The sequence below is a fragment of the Gouania willdenowi genome, chromosome 11, assembly GCF_900634775.1.
Source record: "Gouania willdenowi chromosome 11, fGouWil2.1, whole genome shotgun sequence".
Taxonomy (NCBI): Eukaryota; Metazoa; Chordata; class Actinopteri; order Blenniiformes; family Gobiesocidae; genus Gouania; species Gouania willdenowi.
In genome coordinates, this window is record NC_041054.1 from 14,011,706 (window position 1) to 14,033,411 (window position 21,706).

The following is a 21,706-nucleotide window of genomic DNA, read 5'->3' on the forward strand; positions in this document are numbered from 1 at the left end:
TTTAGGAAGGTGTTTTTTTAAAAAAAAATCAAACTCTTAGGAGAAGAAAATCTGTTACAAGTTTTTTTTATTTGCCATTTTTTTAAATAAATACAAACTGTTGAGTCATTCGATGCTTTTCTACAGCATTAGACAGTTGAGAATCAAGCTTTTAAAACGCCACTTGTGTAGTTTACAAAGTAAAATGATGCTGTAGTGCAAGTAGAATACAGGAGTAGAAGGTGTTGGTTAAGTTGTGTGGCTAGCCTCATGTTGATATTACATAACCCCAACCACACAGGAGCATCACTTCTTAAGTGTGATCAAATCCAATGGCACATCTTTGTTCCTTTGGGCTTGACTGCATAGTAATCTTCCAAACAATAATCTGTTAATAAAGCATGACATGTGATAGCTTTGAATAATTTTTTAGTAAAAGACTGTTTGATTATTGACAAAATATGAGTCTGAATAATTTTCTCTAAAATGATGATTACATTACGGAGATCTTTTTTTTTTTTTAGTTAACAAATGTAAAAAATCATAAGAGGGAGGGGGAAAAGAAAAAAAAAACAGAAAATGAATATTGGTCAAATAATACTATTATCTATACATACGTATAGAATAAAACTAATTTCTGTCCCCTAATTGTCAACGTTCTGTAAGCAGCTTGAGGCTCACGGCCATTTCTTCCCATTTCTCTAAACCTCGCATCTAGAAAAACTGCTCCTACAAACTAACGACAAGACTTAAGACATGAAAAATAAAATGAAAAAAAAGATCAAAAAATTACAGTGAGAACAAAAAAAACAAGACATTTACAGTTGAGTATATTTGAGAAAGCTGTGTCAATATATTAGAAATGAATGAAAACTGAATGATAGAATGATGAGATGGTAATAATCCTTAATGCAATAGAGAGTATAAGATATACATGACAAGCTTGTGTATTTTCAGCCTAAACTTTCACTGATATTCTCTTTTTTTTTTGCCCCCCACGTGCTGCGTTGCCTTTAAATCCACGACCTATTTCTGAGTGGCTCTGATCCACTTACAAAATAAAAAAATGAATTAGGAACCTTATCTGTGGCTCCCACTGTGCGCTTATTCTCCTTGTCCCTCTCAGACGCGTGTGATGTAAAGGCAGCTCAGCACAAACTGAAGGGCCTTTGAGATGTTCAGGTGTCAGTGGGACGGTTCAGGAGGGGAGCGAGCACTTAACAGGACACTTCAGTGGACTTGGGCACGGCCTGGTCCACTTTGCTCTCAGTTGTGTCCATGGCGCGTGCGTGTGCGGTGTCGGTCGTGTGGCTGCGGTTGCGGGTGCCGTCGTTGGTGTGTGAGCGGGAGCGGTTTCCATCGCTGGTGTGCGAGCGGGAGCGGCTGCCCTCAAAGGAAGTGACGCTGGAGCCAGAGGCGGTGCGGGAGCGAGCCAGACGGGTCATGCTGCAAGCCGGCACTGAGGAACGAAAAAGTGTTAGCTGAAGGTTGTGCTCCATTACATAAGTCTGACTAACAACCACAAAAATAGAAGTTTAGATGTTAAAAATCCTCTTAAAAATGATCACTCATACATACTGGGTGCGTTGCGTCGTTGAATTTGTGATTGACTATCTTTGATGGGGTTTTTTTTCACAATAAACTTTGTAAAAGAAAAGGAACATTTTTAAATTGCTGTTTACTTGTTTAACGTACTCCAGATTAGGTTCATTTTCATTTTTCATTAGCCTTTATTTAGTCAGTAGAACCACATTGAGATTAATAATCTCTTTTACAAGTGTGTCCTGGCAGCAGTACATAAAACAAGTTTCCAGTGTCAAAACAATACTAAAATGTCCTTAAAACAAATAAATAGCATAGAAGACAGGTACACGAAAAACAATTTTAAAAAAAATAGTCACAGAGTAAGAGCTTATGAAAGATAAAACTATAAAAGCCACCAAATAGTTAAAACAATAACAAGGTGTTAGTTTTTGTTTCCAGGTGCTATCAGGTCAGCTGTATGTTGCCAAAGATATAAATTATTCAGTTATATCCTATATAACTTATCCTGTGGTGATTTTCAACCTGTGTGTGTCATGAGGGGTCATTAAGTGCATCTTTTACTAAACCTATGCACAATTAAGGAGAACATGCAACATCCAGAGAGAGCTGCAAATCTTGAATCACAATCTCCTCAATATACCATGTTTCATAAAAGTGGATCTGAAAAATGTTCTGTTGTTTAAAAAATGAAGAATTTTCAGCCCCGCCTCAAATCGCAACAAAAAGGTAAAAAAAAGTTTCATATATATATGTATATACTTTTTTTTTGCAAATATTTTTCCTCAAAACTTTTAAGTTTTAATAAAAATCTTTGAGTGCAAAGAAAAAATACTTTTCTATTTTTCATGCTCATGGCTGTTCTCATCCCCTCTGTCATGACATCATGCCCAACAGTTTGGTAACCACTGTATTATACTAAGAAATAAAATAAAATATGGCGTGACCACAAGGGGGCAGACAAACCCTTTTTCCAACACTTCAGGTGGAATCATCACAAAGCTAAACTGTACGAGAGTAATGGTAAGTGCCCAGAGTCAGAGTCAGAAGAATAGTTTGTTTCCAGTACTTACTGTATCCCATGCCCTGAATGAAGTACTTGAAAGCTTCTGTAAGTTTTGCCGGCTGTTGAGAGAAAATGCACACGATCAGCCATCTTGTCATTAATAATTACACTTGTTTACATCATAGTAAACCCCTCAGCCAATCATCCTGGAAGCTGACAGGTGGGGGTCTGAGATATAGCAGCTGTTATGAGCAGATGCTGCACAAATACGGAGGATTATAAACTAACAAATGTGCTGCATGTCTGGTGCATGTTAATGCTCTTAAGTTATCTACTCCACCACCTGAGCCCCTGTGATATGATTATCCACCCCGTCCCACCTGCTCTGCAACACACAAACTGATATACACACCTGGTCAACCTGGGGCATGCCGCCACAGTCAGCCATCTGTTAAAAGGCACACACACACACACACACAAAAAAAACACAGATTAGATTTAGCCTCTTGTGTATTTCCATGACCGAGGACACAGACCATTACCTTTCACATTAACATAAGTATTACCCACTTGAACACATCTAACACCTCATCTCTAGCTGTTCTCCTGCATAATGCACAGTGTACCACAGTCAAAGTCACGGCCCAAAACCCATTTAGATTCACAATGGATTGTAAAAAGATGCCAATGGCCAAAAGAAATAAGTAACTTGCAGCAGGGCGTGCACTGTGTGAGCATGAGGACAAGTCACGCGGTTCAATCCTGGTTAATGTGTTACCAAGTAAATGCTGAGCACATGGAATCTTATCCGTTGCTATGTTTAATCTACGATGAGGTTATGACATGAAAGGTGCGAGTAGGAGGAACTGGTTTCTCACCTTGAGCAAGGTCGTCTTTGTTGGGTCCAGTTTAGTGTTGCACTCCACCTGTAGGTAGAAAACAGGCTTATTAGAAGAGCCTAACGTGACATCTGAATGCATCATACATCAGTTCCAGTTGTTTAAAAAAACTACCTCAACTAAGTATTAACAAGTATTAACAAATCATTAACTATTGCCCTCACAAGTTGAAATTTGCACCTGATGGGGATTTAGCAGATGGGCTACTGGAAGAGAACGGAAGACGCATTTGCTAAAAGTTACTTGTGTAAGTTGAATCATTAACTTTAGTCACAGTCCTTTTTACCTTCTTTTTACCACGGAAGTAATATTTTCACCAGTGTTGGTTTATTTGTTTGTCTGTTAGCAGAATTGCGTCAAAAGTATAACATTTGACAAATTCAAAGAATAACCTTAGACCTTGGAAGAATCCATTACATTTTGGAGGGGATCCGGATCAATATACTGATTCTGGATCAGTTTTTAAAAAAATCGAAAAACTGTATCTCATTATTGACAAAAAATGTCAAAAATTCATATCCTAAATGACCCATCTTTATTTCATTCAGATCAGACCACGATTGCGCCTTTTATCGTGATTTTTCACAACAAATGGGGTTGCCCATATATTTGGACCTACTGTATCGTTATTAAAGGGGATAGAAATTTCTCCCAAGCCTTTAAAGTGTGAGTGATCATGGTATCATGATCAGGATCACTGATCCAGATAAGTGCCAATATCTGGCAAAGAGGATATTTGGTGCTTTACAGAGGTTTTTGGCTCTCTGAGCTCTTGTTTTTTATGAAAAGTGTCTAATAAATGTCAGCGTTTGAGAGACTGTTTACCACAGCATCCACAGCAGGAGAACTGTCACCAACCACCAGCAGTGAAGGGCACCTGATCAAGAGAAAAACATACAATTGTAAGTTTAATCATGAATGATCATTATATATTATGAGTCTCAATGGTGATAATTAAAAAAAAACAACTTACTTAAGGGTTCTCGGGTTGCATCCAGGGACTGGTCTCTCAATTTCCAGATCCCTTCGACTGGAAAAAGACTTCTGTTACTTAACCTTATCTCAAAATATTAGAAGTGTGACTTTTTTGGACATGCCCACCTTTCATAGGCCTTGATAAAGAGATGAAGGTTGAACTGGTTCATGTCATTCACAATGTGGTGGCGGTATCGTCCAATGAGGTTCTGGTTGTGGTGGATCTCCTCCTGTGAAAAACCAGATATAAAAACTGCAACTTTAAAACATAAACCTCAGTTTAAATTACACAATCTGAATCCATACCTTTCCAAAGAGGTGGCTGATGATCATGTCCGGCTCTGCGTGTGTCAAGCTGCTGAGCTTTAAAATGAAAAACACCGGTGATGGTTAAGTTATTTAGCTCGATACGTATTAAAAAGGTCAACTGTATTGGGTTTTAGTTACTGTTACTGGGGAAGGATATACCTTGTGTGCGGCCCAGTCCATCCATCCTTCAGCACAGGGGTTGATGTTGATGAGCAATAGACCCTCCACCATAGTTGGGTAGTCCAGCTAAAACACGTGATAGGAGGTCATATTTAACTAACAGTATTGTACTCAAATCGGACATGATTATTTTTGCTTGATCAATTACACCGAGGACATTTAAAGTCAAGTTCTGCATAATTTGTGCATTTTTTTATGGATAATGTGTGAGAAAGATTACGTTATGATGTTAAACAATACTAGGCATGGTTTTAAGATTAGATTTCTATAGTTTAATTTACTTTTGGTATGGCCTCGTCTAAAATGAATTTGAATCAATAGAACAGTAAATCAGTCCTAAATGAGGATAAATAACGATTTTGGAAAATAGCTTTATTTTACAATAATAATCACTTTTTGTTAGATAATGTAATACCTTCATGTCGCCTCATTTGAGGACAGACAGGCTTCTGTGAGAAACTACACCCTGTATCTACATCAGCCATATGGTAACCAAGTGAGACTTCCCACTGAGTGTTAGTGTTACACTGATGTGGTACATTCCTTAGGCTTCTTTGGCTCAGGGGGCTCACACCATTAGCGATACCGTTTTGCCTAAATCATTCAAAGTCTGATTGTGAACTAAGAAGATATCTTACGGCGAATCTGGTCAAAATGTAGGCCCCGACACCGATTCCCATTCCAATGACACTCTTCAGGCTACGGAGCACAAAGATGCAGGGAGACTGTTAGAACAACCAATGAGTGGATGTCTTAGTTTAAAGAGTCACTTGCTGTTGTCTAAACTGTGGCTCCACTTACCCAAAGTGCTTCAGCACCAGAGGAAGAGTCTCAGACAGTTGGTCCATAGAGGGATACTCATATCTGAAAATCAAACACAGACATTATCAAGAGAACAGTTCAACAATGGTCCTTATCAGACCATGGCCTCTCCCTGTTATCAGCCACCTGCTGTTTAGCTTTAACACACCATTAAGGTAGTGTTAACTTTGGGCAAAGTCCCTCTATCACAGAGTTTAGCCTAAACCAGACAAACACCTGTTCTTACAACACACTTGACAAATTAGGCCACCTAAAGTACATCCGCAGTGATCTGGCTGTCATGTCAAAGGTTACAGACTGCTTGACACACATAAAGTGTGTATGTTTGATCAAGTGTGGGTGTGTGTTCGGCTCACCCAGTGGAAAACGTGCTGGCTCCCTCATGCTGCCCGGGGGCATCGATGTGACACACGGCAAAGTGCTGCATGATTTCCGACATGTCCTCATGGCTGAACAACGTGTCCCAGCAGGTTTTGTCTGGAAAAGAACACAAAAAACCACACAGGGTGAGGATGAATAACTGGCTGTATGAAATGAATGACTTTCAAGCATCCTGTGGAGATGTTTAAAGGTATGCTTTATTTAATTTTTCTAGTACGATAGTAAAACTTTGTCAATATGTGTGGTCCAGTTGCTGTTTTGTAATAGAGAATGAACTGGACTGGTGAATCTAACCTGATCCCATGGGAACGCCCCACCTTTAGGAACAACAATAGATGTAGTTACCCAGATAGAGCTGAATAAGGAGAGGAGCTTACGGTTTAGTCCGATGTCATGGAAGGTGAGAATGACCGGTCGGTCCCCTTTGGGTACTCCCCTCATTGTGCAGTGAATTCTTCCATGAGGCGTCTCCACATCGTGCTCCTTTAGATGTAAAGAAGGTCATTAGTAGGGCGGAAAAAAACTAGCACAAATATACATTATATTACAGTCTACATGATTTCAAAAAAAGTCGTTGCAGATTAATTACAGCGTGTTCCATCCGAGAAACTCAACCCCAATGCAATATGCTGACATTGTTGTCCTGCAAGCTGCCTAATCCTGCAAATCCAATACAAACAAGAGCACTCAGAGAGCGCAAACCTCCACCAACTTTAGATCAGCTCGCCAAATTTAATTCAAATCTGTTCATAACTTTTTGATACATCCTTGCTCAAAATACTGCCTCTGGATACTGTATGTACAGTAACTTCCGGATTATTTCACCAAATTTCCTTTAAATCCGTTTTTTGAGAGATCCACCAGAACGGATGGACACGGGTGAAAAAACATTACTTAATTTGGGGTAACAAATGAGTTCACACAATTCTCCAAGTCTACTCACAGTGACTTCCATCTCAGCCACAATCATTTCCACGTCAGAATCCTCCAGAACCATGTTTGCAGGAGAGTCTAGTGCAACACCGCTCACTAACAAGAACTGCCCTCACTGTGGTTCCCAGAGATACAAATCCAAACTTCTCTTGTCCTCCACTAAGACCAGCATTTTTATACCCCCACTGCTTACTGGTCGGGCTAAGCTCTTGGTCTCCCATGGTGCCTTGCAGGCTGTTCAAAACAAGCTAATTGTAGAATGAAGAGATCCCTAAATTGGATCAGCCCCTGTCAGACAGAGGCGGAACCTGCTAGTGCACTAACAGGATGAGCAACTAACAAGGAGAAAAACATGTGGGAATAATGAGTACTGAGCAGCCATGTGATGTAATAAACATAGATCAGCAAAATTATTTGGACAAAATACATTAAAAATGAGTCGTCTAGTTTATACTTTGGATTCGACAGGTAACTGATGTGTTAGGGCTTGGTGTAAACTAAAAAGAGTCTGAAGCAGTATTTTGACTCCTAGTCCCAGACAAGCCCCCAATTATGTTGTTGCTTCCTCCCCTAACAAATTCTAGAGGGTACCATGATAATAACATTGTTTTAAAAAAACAAACAAATTCATCAAGAAGATGGAAGATTTTCCATTTTACCAAAAATCCATGAGTATTAAACCCTGAAATGCTGCTACCTCATAATGACCTGACCTGCAGGTCCACAGCACAAGATGACCTCCAGGCTTGTTTGTTTTCCAAACCAGTCTTAACTGCATTGGATGAGCATTCACATTAACGCACAACCTATTTACTAGAGGTAAGGTACACGCCCTGCTTCACCCAACCTCCACCTCAGGCGGGCATAAGCTACAGTGGTGAGATAATCCTGCTGCATGTGTACGTGAGAAAACACACGTGTGTTTTGTTGTGTTGAATATGCTTAATGCTGCACAAAACTGAAGTGGAATTATAATGTTTGAGGATGGGGATGTTTATTATTGTTGCACACGTCATGAGGTCACCTTTGGCTAAATCCACATGGGTAATTGTTGGAAGCTTAGCTGTCTCACGGATATCAAACACCTGAGGGAGGGTTAGCCAAATAGACTAAATAATACCAAAGGCAAGTAAACCACAAGAAGTTCACAGTTAATTGGCCTGCTAACACAAAAAAAGATGGTCAAATATGCTTGTCCATTTACTACCACAGTACTGCCAACAACACTAAGGGTGTCCCAATCCAAAATTTATATTGATATCAGCCCAAAATCTGCAAAAAAGAGCATCTAAAATCTCCAATATAATATTGTTTTTATTGGATTTATTGAGGTTATTTTTCAGTCGTCTAAATTGTTTTTCATTTATTTAATTTAAATGTGGAATATTCTTATGTTTAAGGTTAAAATTTAGGTAACCCATTGGTAAATAATAAATGGGTCCATTTTTCTCATACCTACTGTTGCAGACTATTGTTCTCTATTTGAGTAACATCACTTGATCAAGCCGTTTCTAACATTCCAAATAAGTAGTAAAAGTAAGTGTGATTTGTGCCGACATGGCATCGTATCGCTATCGGTCAATACCAAAGTTTGAAATATCGGTAACACAACAGAAGTGAAAATGTTGTATTGGGACACCCCTACAAGGATCAAAACAGTACAGAATCAGGTCTGGACCACACATTAATCTTTTTAAATCAGTACATTTTGAATTATTGGAGTGAACAAATGTACATTTGGTCTAAAACACATGTCAATTTTAGTGCTCCTTGAATAAAATGTAAATTTCTTCTTAGATTTTTCAGACTTGAAATCACTTCACGCCTACAGAACTCTATACATTTCTAGTGGACAAAGTGTGCTTGAGAATAAAATAAATCTATACTGTCCTCTTCTACTACCTTTTTAATTACAGCAGATCATAATGTTTATTTATTTATTTATTTATTTATTTATTCAGTTCATTTCCGACATGGTTGCAATCACAGAAATTCAACTGCCAGTGTCCAGACAATCCCTTTATCAGCCACAAGACGGTTTTGCACAAAATAAATCATTAATCTCGCTCTGTAACAATGTGGTCCTGTTATCAATGTTCGGTATCAGCTGTAAACACTGGGTTCATTTGATAAAGCAAAGGTTAGACAAGGTCTTTAAACATACCTTCTCCACAAGTTGCTGCACTGCCTCCCTCAAGCCCTGAAAAAAAGAACAGCAAAAAACTTAATAAAGTTACACTTAAACAGTCTTACTTTAATCATGTTTATTGCACACATTCTGCTTTCTAATGAGTCAACAAAACTGTTTACACTCATACTTTGATGCTTAGCTTTATACCTTTATCTTGCTTTTCTTTGATGTGATATTCAGTACTATCTCAAGTTTAAAGTGCACCATGATGCACATGTTAAAATCTCTTTTTAATTTGGCTCACAGCTTATTATTAAGAGGTAATGGAGGATCCCAAGGCTGGACCAGTTGAGTATCACTGCTCTAGAGAAGTATTGGATCAGACTTTAAGGTCCACATTGATCTATTAGCACTGGGGTAGAAAGACAACCTATCAGATACTGTGTTGCAAAGAAACCTGAGAAATGAATGACTTGAACAAGAATTCTTAAGCTCAGACTTACCGGGAGTTCCTTGTCAACCAGCAGAGGTTTAGCCTCAATCTGAATGTCATCCATTGTGGAGAGTTGTGAAGCCTGAGTGTGAACAGATAAAAAAAACTGAGTTAGTGAAAATATTACAGTGATGTTTTCAAATCCACCATAACAAGTTTTTATATTGTAATATGTTCTCACTTAGATGCTGTATTTCTACATTCCTCTGAGGACCACCTTAGGTTCACACGTTTATAAAACCTTTAAGTACAATTCAAAGAATTCCAAAGGTGTCGACTAGGAAAGGGCTTGCCTAAACTTGCATTTTTGATCTGAAAGAACTTGGTCACCACACCCACGACCACAAAGACAGACTTTAAGGACAGATACACTGCTTGAGCATCACATTCCTCCATTTTGAATAAATCCCAGCTCCTAAACCTGGCATTGATATCATTTTTGTAAACAACTTCAATCATATGTAATTTTTAGAGGACACTCGGCACTCATACACTGCAGTGTCAGCTTAGTTTTATCTGGTATTGGTAGTGTTACCTGGTTTTACTATCACAACTTGTTTTTGTGTCGAGGATTAGGGGAAAAGAAGAAAAGGGAGGCCAGAGACATGGGCTCTCTGCTGTTTGGACCACGGCTCTGTGCTAGACTCTGAATGCTAATGAAATTAGCCGGTTAACAGGGCTCTTTGTCCAGTGGTCCGGTTGCTCCAGAGAGCCAAGGCCTTGACCCCTTCCCTCCCACAGTCCAAAGTGGGAAAACACACACAGACACAGACACACAGGAAACAGCTTTCACCCTGGTTCCCATCACAGGATCCAAACTTCTTTTCAGCCCTACTGGCTTTCTAGCTCTGTGTTTTCTTCCTCTTTCCACATGTTTGTGTTTGGCAGCAGTTGTGGCTGTTTGCCTTCAACAGGCTTTTGTTTCCTCTGATGCTCCGTTTGTTTTTGCAAAAAGGAGAAATTAACAAAAGCACAAACCTGCTGAAACAAGGTGGTGGTGGGTGGGTGGGGGGGGGGGGGGGGGGGGTGGCATTAAAAGGGAATGATTAATCATGTTTCAGGTCTGAAGCAGAACACGCCCTAAATACACACACGTGATCTGCTGAGTGAGAGACCAGCCCTAGCCAGATGTCACAACCATGCAGAGGAAGAGGAGTATCAGACAACAGTCCATTTGACCACAGTGGCCTCCCCAAACCAGGCCACCAATGAACTGCAGCTTTGTTGGAGGAAATGAAAAATCAGCCCCCGTTCAGATTCCTCGGACATGTGAGAGAAGAAAAACAACTGGCCTTTTTAGGCGCTTTTGATTCTCTTTAAATGTCAGCATGAATGAATGATAAATCCATCAACATCACTGGATACATTCATATAAACAGTAATAATTTTAATTCTTTAAGAATATAAAAATACTGTATATTTATACTGGTGTGTTTTTTATCTAACTAATGTATTTCTCTATTAAAAAAAAACAAACTACGCTACGTTTTCTCCTTTAGAGAGAAAATAAATCAAGGAATCCTTAAATCAAAGTAGAATGGCAAAAAAAAAAACACCATTTGACGTCATCTCTGTTTTTGCACACCTTGCAAACTGAAAGCAGACTTCCTCTGTACGCACATGATTACAACCGCATGTTGGACTCAGACAAGTTTGATGCTGAGCAAAGGCCTCCAACAACTATGTCACCTGCTGTTTACACCTGAAGCACGCTCCAAACCAATGGCTTGTTTTAGTTTAACTGCTCGATTGTTGATCCCAGCAACAAGATACAAACCAATGTCTGAAGTGAGGATTTCGCTAATGCCAAATGGCAGTCACAAAGGGGGAAACTTGATGTTGAATGATTTTTTTTTTTTTTTTAAACATTGTCTAATCATTGCAGATGTTGCCAAACGCAGGAAACCATGTGATGTTTATGCGGAGTATGCTTTCTCATGGGGTTTTAATGACACAGCTGCAGCAAAGTGCAGCAAACAGACTTCATTCCACACAGGTTTCATTGGGAACCTTTGAACATTATTTTAAATCAAGTCAAACCAGTTCCAGCACGCAAAACTGGTGTGTTTTAGTGTTAGTTTTAGTGAAACCAAGGAGTGAGAGGGGGTTATGCAATTGTGGACAGGAAGCAGTGGGAAGACAAAGGATTGGGACTGTCCACAATGTGTGCAAACTTGAAAACTCAGCAGCTTGTTAGCAGCACACAGAGATGCATATTAAAAAAAAAAAAAAAAAAAAAAAAGGTGGAGGCAAATATTGTAAAGTATCTACTTGACTTGCTGATAAGGTGTAAAGCTTCATATGCCTGGGAAAACAAAAAATTTTCAAGGTTGGGCATCATGTGCTTAGTCTTGGCAGACCAGTTATGGAAAAAGAACAAGTTTTGCACCATATAGTTTTACAATCCTTGAGCCTGGGTGCATCCATCTGCAGGAACAATGATTGCTTCCCTAATCTTTGGGAACTTGCTTAATCTGTCAAATCCCTGGTTCTGAAATATCAGCAGCAGCAACATCTGGGTTAAGCTGTCACAGACCTACATTTGGTCACCAGAGATATCAAAATGTGGGTGTCATTATTGTGTGTGTGTGTGTGTGTGTGTGTGTGTGTGTGTGTGTGTGTGTGTGTGTGTGTGTGTGTGTGTGTGTGTGAGTTCCATAAACAGGAAAACAACATTAACAGGATCACCCCTCTGAGCTGCAGCTGTTGCAGTTTATTGTGTTTTTACCCCAGGATCAACAGACCAAATGTAAACATGGGGACTGTTGCACTATACGACAAACTGGTATTGAAGATTTACATTTAGCAAGAAATGCATCCAAATGTAAACAGTTATATATAATCGGTGATTTATTATGCAACAGTTGCACTTGTAATTTGTACAACATTTAACATGGAAGCATATTATCTGCTTTATAAAGAGGAAAGAGCTGCCCTTTAGTGAAGAGCACATTCCTATTTCATAGTTAATAATAAAATATAAAATAAACAACATAATTGAAGAAACATTTTATGAATTTATCATGCAAATAGTTGTTCTTTACTTCAAAGATTTGAAAACAAGCTGTTAAGTTTTGTGTGTGCGTGCGTGCGTGCGTGTGTGCGTGCGTGTGTGGAAACTACTTTAATCTGTACATAAACAAGCAATGACTAGGAAATGAGCATGCACTACTTCTTTAATATTCCTAAAATTAAACATACAACTTGTGGAATAAACTTACCTGTTGCTTAATCTGGTTGATTGTCTTGAAACGAGAATCCTCCCAAGATTTTATTTTATCTATTTTTTTTTTTTTTTTTTTTTAAAGTCCAAACAACTTCGTTTCTGTCTATTTTTTTTGTTGTTGTTGTTGTTTAAAAAAAAACTGCGCGGGTGGAGAAAGACTTGTTTATAACGTGTCGATCCCAAACGGACATTGGAGGGACTTTTATAAAGGTAGGGGGCGGGTGGACACGCCCACCTTCTACTCCGCAGTCCTGATTGGCCAACAGCAGCTGTGGCGACATGGATCCAGCTTTCCAGAGGTTCGCAAGATGAGACTCCATAAACCCTGTGTGCTGAAAATTCCTCCTTTCTATCCAATCAGCGTCGGTGAAAGTGACTTTTGCTTTCCTCTTTCACTGCGTTTCACTTGGTCTGGTTTTCACTCACTCCCACACAGTTAGAATAAAAGAATGTTAGACTTCAACTCTTTGCTCTTTCTGTGCATTTACAGGAAACCATCACTACATTTGAATCAATCTTCCCTTTGTCTTGAACTCACTCCAATAAGTATTTACAAAAAAGGGGGAAAACCCAGTTGCAGCAGTAATTTAAGGTATTTCAAACACGCAGTGAGGAGGAAACCTTGGTTTGAGGCTGAGAGGAGATAAGTCTGTACAAAGGGAAGCCCTTCCCTCAGACTGGATCGCACCACCTTTTCCATGATCATACATTGCCATTGTGAATCACATTTCCCTGCACACCATCAGTTGATTAATCGTTTGTTTGTGCAAAGGACTCTGGGACATCTTGCGTCTTAAAACGCTTCATCGTTATTGCTGTGATGATTGAACACATCCTACCAAAGAAAAAGAAATGAAACCTAATCGTGGTGTCCTCTCGTGAACAGATCCACACCTGCAGGAGTCTGACTGTTACACTGTGACTTCACCAATAAATACAAGTAATGGCTGCAAATGTGTGAAAGGTCCTTGTTGGAGTACAATAGTCGCACTGTTGACATGTAATGTGAGGCTCCCGATAGGAACAAATCAAACAATAGGTGCCTTGGAGAGGGAAAAAAAAAGAAAACCACTGTAGTGTGTTGACATCCAGTCACTCACTGTGTCGTAAAGCATGATCGACAAAACCCATGTGCAGAATCAAATGATTTCACAGTATATTTGGAAAAAGTTGGCATTACCACAAAGTTTGTTCGAGTGTGTGTGTGTGTGTGGGGGGGGTCACAGTCATCAATGGTATATGCAGGCCTGTGGGTGATTTAGTGCAGCATATGTGGGCCATAGAGTGACTCAGTTGGTTATAAACTGATGGACTTTCACCTGACTGATTAGAGAGTTTTTAAGGTCAGTCAGTATCTTCTGAAACGCCCAGAAAAATAAAAACCCTGTGGGTGGAGACCACACATTGTCCTGGACACGACAGAATGGATTAAGTACAAGTCATACGAGTATGTTTTCATTCTGTCACGAAATCAATAATCACATTTTCTTTTGCTTCTACAGTAAAAAAAAAAAAAGTCCTTATTTTGTCTCTTTGTGTGTTTTGTTGGAGCTACTGTTGTTTTTAGTACCTGTTTGAACAGTATATTCATGAATCAAGCAGCGCTAATGTAAACACAAGCCTAAAGCAGTAAATGCTTCCTGTTGTTGTTCTTTTTCTTCTTTTTTTTACCTAAAACACCTGACCTTTCCTAAAACAGTCCACGGCTAGGTAAAGCCTTGTGGTCTCGTGTCACCTATAGGTTCTAAGCCCGTTGGAGGGGTCAACAAGTCCAAGTGCAGATTGCTCTCAAAGTTTATTACCTTGCTGCACAGCTCTGTGCAAACACAGCAACAAATGAAAGAGTGACATTGCAGTGAAAATGCATGAAAACGTGTAGGCTGCAACCTGTTTTTCAGAATTTGGTGTTTTTTCCCCCCCTTTCTTTCAGTAAACACGCCCATCTTGGGTTCTTTGTGCACTCCAAACAAGATCAGACTGGTCATGAAAATTGTCAGTGATGCAACCAGCTTGTAACAGGGTGATTCAAACACACACACACACACACACGGCAGGGTTTGCTTCCATGTGTCACGTAGTAGATGGTTTGTAATGAGAGCTAACTGTGTGCGGTGCAGGTTGTGTGTCCTCGTGAAACTCGATCTGTGTAAGTTTAACAAAGAAGTTGAAAAGTGACTTTCCAAAGTTGGTGTGAGAGTAAATGATTACACACATCTCAGGGGCCAGCTTTATTTCTTCTCAGTATGAAACAGGCAACACATTGTGAGTCTCTGAGAAACACATTTATCATATCTTTGGTGTTAAAGATAAGTTTTTGCTGTTAAAACACATGCAAAAATGAATAAAATATGGGGCGGTGGGGGTGGATGCTTGATTAGAGTTGTATATTTGTACCAAAGCCTGTTTTAACATGAATATTTCCATGCTGTCTTTTTGCATTCTATATAATTTGTGTTACAAGTGGTCACTCCTCTTTGTTACACCATACATATACAACAATGCTGTTTGTTCTTGTGTCTTCTTCTTCTTCTTCTTGTGCACACGAGTTAAAATTGCTACTCCTCTGTTATTCATGAACGAATCGGGCTGAAGTTAGGTAGGTGTAATCTATGGATGTGCATGCATGGACGCTCAGAGCCCGATTTTTCGTTTGGGGCCCCAAAATAATAAAAAAACATAAGTCTCATTTATTTGCGAGTCAAATATTACGATGGTTGGTGGAACCAAATCATTGGCACATACCAATATGTATGTACGTGTCACAGGGGCGCCAGGGGGGCCCATTTTTCAAATGACTACTCCTCGGTAGATTGGAATGCAGTTTGGTATGAATACACTATGAATGAATATGATGAGATGCTCAGAGCCCTTTTTTTTTTAAATGGGGCCTGGGGGCCCACCCCCCATTTCCGGTAATTTCCAAATTCATGGGAACATAGTCGTGTGATATATCGTTTCAAAGGTAATTAAACATAGATTACGATCATGCCTCACACAATTCAATTAGGGGGCCCACCCACCTTTCTTTAGCTCATTTCCATTAAAGTTGTTTTCTCATTTATTTGTGAGTCAAATGTTGCGACAGTAGGTGGTACTGAATCATTGACACATACCAATATATGAATGGGGCCCATTACTCCGTATATGTCAGCGGATGTCAAAAGCCTCTCGGAAACCTTTTTAAAAGGGGGGGATGGGGGCCCACCCACTTTTCCGGTAATTTTCTCAATTTATCGGAACATAGTCATGTGATATATCGTTTTAAAGGCAATTCAACGTAGAATATGATTTTAGGTTGCACAATTTCATTTGTTTTACTTGGTGGAACCGAGTCATTTCACTGAATTTTCGGAAACGTGGCACGTGCTATTCGGCGCGGAGACGTTACGCGGCCCCCGGCCGTAGTTCATCAGAACTTGTTTTTTCATCTCTTGACTTGGACTATTCTCCCATCCTGACCTATACACAACATCCTCATTTCCATTGGGTGCAGTCACTGCTGTGATAAGACTGTTCTCTGTTCTGTTGATGTTGATAAGTTTGTTACTGAGTTACAAACCAAGTGGGGTAAATATTAATGATGTGTAACGATCATCAATGAGTAGTAAAGTCCTAATTCCATTGTTTATTTGGTCTGTTAGCTCCTGGGTGCAACGGTTAAACTATAGCACTGACATTAATGTGGACCTTCCCTGCTTTCATACAGCACTCTTTAGGCACATGAAACATCATTATATATAATAAAGTGTTGTTTTCCCATTATCACAGTTGATAATAGTGCCGCCAACTACATTTAAACACAGCACACACTGAAAGTCATAATCATGCTGACTGTCAGCTGAGCAGTTGGACAAACAAGTTTGTGTAATAATTTAAGATTTTATCATCTAGTCCTTGAGTAACTGTTGGGTTGTTCTGATAAAGGAGAGAGAGAGAGAGAGCACAGACGGTGGTATCAACAAAATAATTCAGGGGTTTCAGTGAAGTTTTGAATCCCCCTTTTCCAACCAACCCCACATTCTCAAATTCCTGATCCATCTGCAACCATGTTTGGTGTTTCAATGCATTTTTCACTTTTTTTGGTCCAAGTTCACTTATTTTTGGAAACCAATGATTGAGTCAACAACAATTAGGCCTGTGCACGTTATTTGTCCTTGGTAAAAGAGAAAAATGAGCTATTAGAAAGGGAGGTACATTAGTAATTTAGCATCGTGTGTTAGCAGTAGCAGGCTGTAGGAAAAGAGTTCAGTAAATGGTTGAGGTGTGAAATATGCCTTTTCTGAGATTTAAATTAAATATTAGACCCAGCCCTGTGGGGTAGGCCTATCCCTTGTGCAGAGGTGAAGGTAATGGATTACAAATATGCACATTACTTTAATTGAGTTACTTTTATGGGTACTTGTACATTTTTTTAAGAGTATATTTCTAAATCAGTAATTTTACTTGTGCTTAAGTACGTTTTAAAACAAGTGAAGTAATTCACTACATTTCTATACCCAACCGTTACTGAGTAAATTATTATTATCATTTTTAAAATATGTTCAACGGACATTGTGAAACTAAAAAAAATGAAATTTCCAGACAACAATCAAATGCATCACATCATAGCCGACCAACCAGATTAAAGGTAACGCACCGCGCCACGTTATTTTCTCCGTATTAGAGTTCATAAATACAGCTATACTTAAAGCCTTAGAATTTGTTGGTGGTGTTTTATTTATTTTTTTAAAGAATTGTATATTTTGATTAAGCTTTTATTTTATATACAGATGTCTTTGTGGAATTAAGTTACAATTGTGCAAGATTTCATCTCTTCCTTTTTAAGTTTATACGTGAGATGTTTACTGTATGCAAGGAAACCATGTCAAGATTTATTACCGAAAATAAACATGGGGGGTGAAAGTAACTAGTAGTATACTTTGAGTACTATTTAATTGAGCTATTTTTTTTTACTTGTACTTGAGTATTACATGTATGACTTCCTTGTACTTGTATTTGAGTACAATTGCAATCAAGCAACAGTACTTCTACTTGAGTAGGATACAGTATATCAGTACTCTTTACACCTCTGGTCCTGTGTTATGATCCATTAACCCTGCACTGTGTTAAGAGGGACGTTTTATTCTTCTATATTTGCAAGTTGATGTTGAAGAATATGTTGTAGATCTCACAGGAGATCTTGAAATGGTCACGTTAATTAGTGTGCTACAGCAGAAGTTAGCGTCTCAGTTAGCCCGTCCAAGGTTTTGGTCACCACTAGTCATTCTAAAGGTAATAAAAGTGTAGCAGCCTCAGGAAGAGCTCTCCTAAGCTCTCTAAACAGAATGCAAGTTGGCCTCAGGGAAACTCAGTCTGAACTTTAGGACCTAGAGGCATCTTATAGATCCACTCACACTAGCCAAACAATCCAGACTTTAGGTGACAAACATCCTTGAGCAGGTCAAGGGTTACCTATAGTGTGAGTGTGTGTGTGCATTTAGCAGTAACATACATGTATTTAAATAGAGGGAGAGGAAGAACACCTGCCCTAGGTGTCCAACCTGGAGCCTTTGCTGTATTGTAGTACCACAGGAAGTACAAGAAGTAGTGCAACATTTACAGTGAATCCTCAAATGTGTGTTACAATCTGCTCCTTCCACATTTTGCTGTTTGCATTACTCAGAGGTGTAAGGAGTACTCATATATCCTACAAGTAAGTACAAGTTAGTCATACATAAAATACCCAAGTACAAGTAAAAAGTAGCTTCATTAAATAATACTTAAAGTAAAAGTTACTAGTTATTTTCACCCAATACGTTTATCAGAATCAGAATTCCTTTATTAATCCCAAGTGGAAATTGCTTATGTTACAAATAAAATCATAAATAAAAGAATAAAAATATTAACAAAGATGAAAGAATGAATAAATGTTAAGTAAGTGTATAATTAAGTAAAAGACTGTTACAAATAGGGATCAGATACACGCACATTACAGTAGTAGAAAATAAAGTAGGATAGATAATACTAATAATAATAATACAAATTATATACAAATATGATACAGATATTTACAAAAATAATACAATTTATTTTTGGTAATAAATCTTGCCACGGTTCCCTTGCATACAGTAAACATCTCATGTATAAACTTAAAAAGAAAGAGACCAAATTTTGCAGTCGGAACTTAATTTATTTTCCACAAAGGCGTCTGTATAAAATAAAAGGTTTGTCAAAATTTTATCATTCTTTAAAAAAAACAAAGCAAAAAAATAACACCAATGGATTGAATTTAAAACAAAAATAATTCTCAGGCTCTAAGTTTAGCTACATTTATGAACTCTAAAAGAAAATTACCTCCATTCAATGCTGTTTTGACACGATGCATTACATTTAATCTGATTGGTCGACTCGGCTATGATGTGATGCATTTGATTGTTGTCTGGTCATTTCATTTTTTTTTGTAGTTTCACAATGTCTGTTGATTATTTTAAAACAAAACATAATAATTCACTCAATAACGCTTGTGTGTAGAAGAATAAAAGGACTTTACTTCTTTTAAAACATACTTAAATACAAGTAAAATGACTGATTTAGAAATATACTTTTTAAAAAAAAGCACAAGTACTCATAAAAGCAACTCAGGTACAGTAACGTGAGTACTTGTAATCCGTTACTTTCACCTCTGGCAATACTCATACATTTACATAATATGAAAGGTATTTTTTTCTTATACAAGACTATCAATACAAACATCTTCCAGCTGCTGCACACAGGCTGTCCAAGATAAACTGGTTCAATGAAGATACTTCATTGAACCAGTGTCTGTTTGGATTCCTGAGAAATATGCATGAGGTCAGGGGGACGAGACGTTCACAGATGAGTTACATCGCCATTAGTTCTATTTATTTATTATAATCTGCCCAATCAATTCAACTCCTTTAATAGATGCGGAGAACAAAACAGAGCTGGATGATGAGGGGTGATGAGCCCAGAGACATACTGACAGAAGACTGTGATAACAAATCCTGCGGAGCAACAGGTGGAGTTGTGTTTTTACTCCGCTCAGGAGAAAAACAGCAGAGTTTAGACATAAACAGTGGACACAGCTGGTTGAATTTTTAAACTGAGATTTAAGGAATGTGTGACAACTTTGCGATAAGATTTAGACGCATGCTGATGATACAGTTAGAAGGAGACATTAGGTGAATGTGTAGAAAGTGGAAATTAAAGATTATTATAAGGAGACATTAATTAATCTAAAAAATCTTCTTGTCAGATGTAGCTTGAATCAAGGCATGGTGGATCAAAATCTGCCTTTTTTAACTGTTTGCAAAATATACATATGATGCTAAAGTATTCTAAAATATAACTTTTAACTGGATTGTAGATGTTACAGAAAACTGGCCACATCCAAAGCATTGGTACAAAATGTATGTAAGACACAATGAAAACAAGGCCTGCCAGTATCAGACACTTCATTTCTTAGACGTGAGCCTTCCAGGGATTGTTACAACTTTTATTTTTGTCCACATAACGCTAATTGGGGTCGCAGTGTTTACTGTTATTTCTACTAAACTGAATAATGGGAGTATTGGTGTTGTCACCACTGCTGAAACCTAGTGTTTATTTATAGCAATCCCTGAATGCACGTATTGAATGTGTGAATTTGTTTGTCTCTACATGTTCGCCTTCCTACAGCCTGGCGTCTATATATCCAGTGTGCACCAGCAAACACCTGCAATACTGCTGAGAGATATTGTTTGCATTTAGAAGATGAATAAATTCCTTTTATTATTTGTACATTGGAAAGATAGATTGTTTTAGTCACACAGTTATTTCAGCCAAACCAACCAACAGGTGCTTCAGGGCATTTCTGGAAAAGAATTAATGTGAGAGTGATTTCCTTCTTCTTCTTCTCTTTTTTTTTTTTTTTCTTTTTTTAATAAGAAAGCAGATTTCAGGAATAAGTGGGTCTGAAAATGGAAAATGGATGGAGGGAAGAAAGCACATTTTTCCAAAATGAGGTCAATTAGAAGTCAGAACGATTTAAAAGGAGACTGTTGCATTCTAACATGCAGGGAGGATGTTTTTTTCTGACCACTAGATGGGCTCAAACACGTGATCCCACCCCCACCCCCACTCGCTCCATAGTTTAAATATACCACAAAGGAATGATTGACACTTTGTTTTGAGGGAAAAGACAGACACGACACAGTATTCTGCTGTTGCTGTCTGAACCTTTGTTAATAGTTAAGAAGTACTTGGTGACCCATATGGCAAAGCTATTAATGATTTGTTATGACAATGGCCAAAGTGCATGCATCAAAAGCGTGTTAATAATTTTAACCATATCAGAGCTGTAAACCAAAGGTCACTCGTTTTGAATAAGTCTCCTTTACTGCAGTCTAATCTCAGTGTGTTTGTTATCTTGATGTTTTATAGTAGGGCTGTGTATCGCCTGGCATCTGGCAATACGATTCGTATCCCGATGCATAGGTCACGATACGATACAATACGATATATTCCGATATTAAAGTATGAGACGATTATTGCAATTTTTTTTTAAATATATAAAAGAATATGTGTACACCTTCATGAGAACATTATGTATGAAATATATTTTATTGTCATATTTTACACTCAAAACATTGAATTTAACATGCCATGTGTCAATAACTTAAAATAAAAAAATAACATACAATCTGCCTGTGGCTTTTAAACCAACTTTGGCTTTAGTGCAACATGGCTTTAGTGCAACATGGTTTAGTGCAACTTTGACTTTAGTGCAACATGGTTTAGTGCAACTTTGACTTTAGTGCAACATGGTTTAGTGCAACTTTGACTTTAGTGC

At 38.3% G+C, this 21,706-nt stretch overlaps 1 protein-coding gene across 2 annotated transcripts; it reads right to left on the minus strand.

Moving 5' to 3' along the window:
• Window positions 1-50: 50 nt before the first annotated feature.
• Window positions 51-13,065, minus strand: ndrg1a (N-myc downstream regulated 1a). Of its 2 annotated transcripts, XM_028460877.1 has the most exons (17): window positions 12,872-13,065; window positions 9,661-9,732; window positions 9,365-9,569; window positions 9,191-9,226; window positions 6,471-6,576; window positions 6,069-6,189; window positions 5,692-5,754; window positions 5,529-5,589; window positions 4,870-4,956; window positions 4,708-4,764; window positions 4,528-4,631; window positions 4,400-4,456; window positions 4,252-4,303; window positions 3,406-3,453; window positions 2,940-2,975; window positions 2,595-2,646; window positions 51-1,438 (listed from the first exon to the last, which is right to left on the minus strand). In XM_028460877.1, exons 3-17 carry the CDS (start codon window positions 9,431-9,433, stop codon window positions 1,197-1,199), a joined length of 1,191 nt encoding a protein of 396 aa, XP_028316678.1. In that variant the 5' UTR covers window positions 9,434-9,569; window positions 9,661-9,732; window positions 12,872-13,065; the 3' UTR covers window positions 51-1,196. The 2 variants fall into 2 exon arrangements, with proteins under 2 accessions (XP_028316678.1, XP_028316679.1); XM_028460878.1 differs by lacking the exon at window positions 9,365-9,569 and having other exon boundaries at window positions 1,197-1,438.
• Between the last annotated feature and the right edge of the window lie 8,641 nt (window positions 13,066-21,706).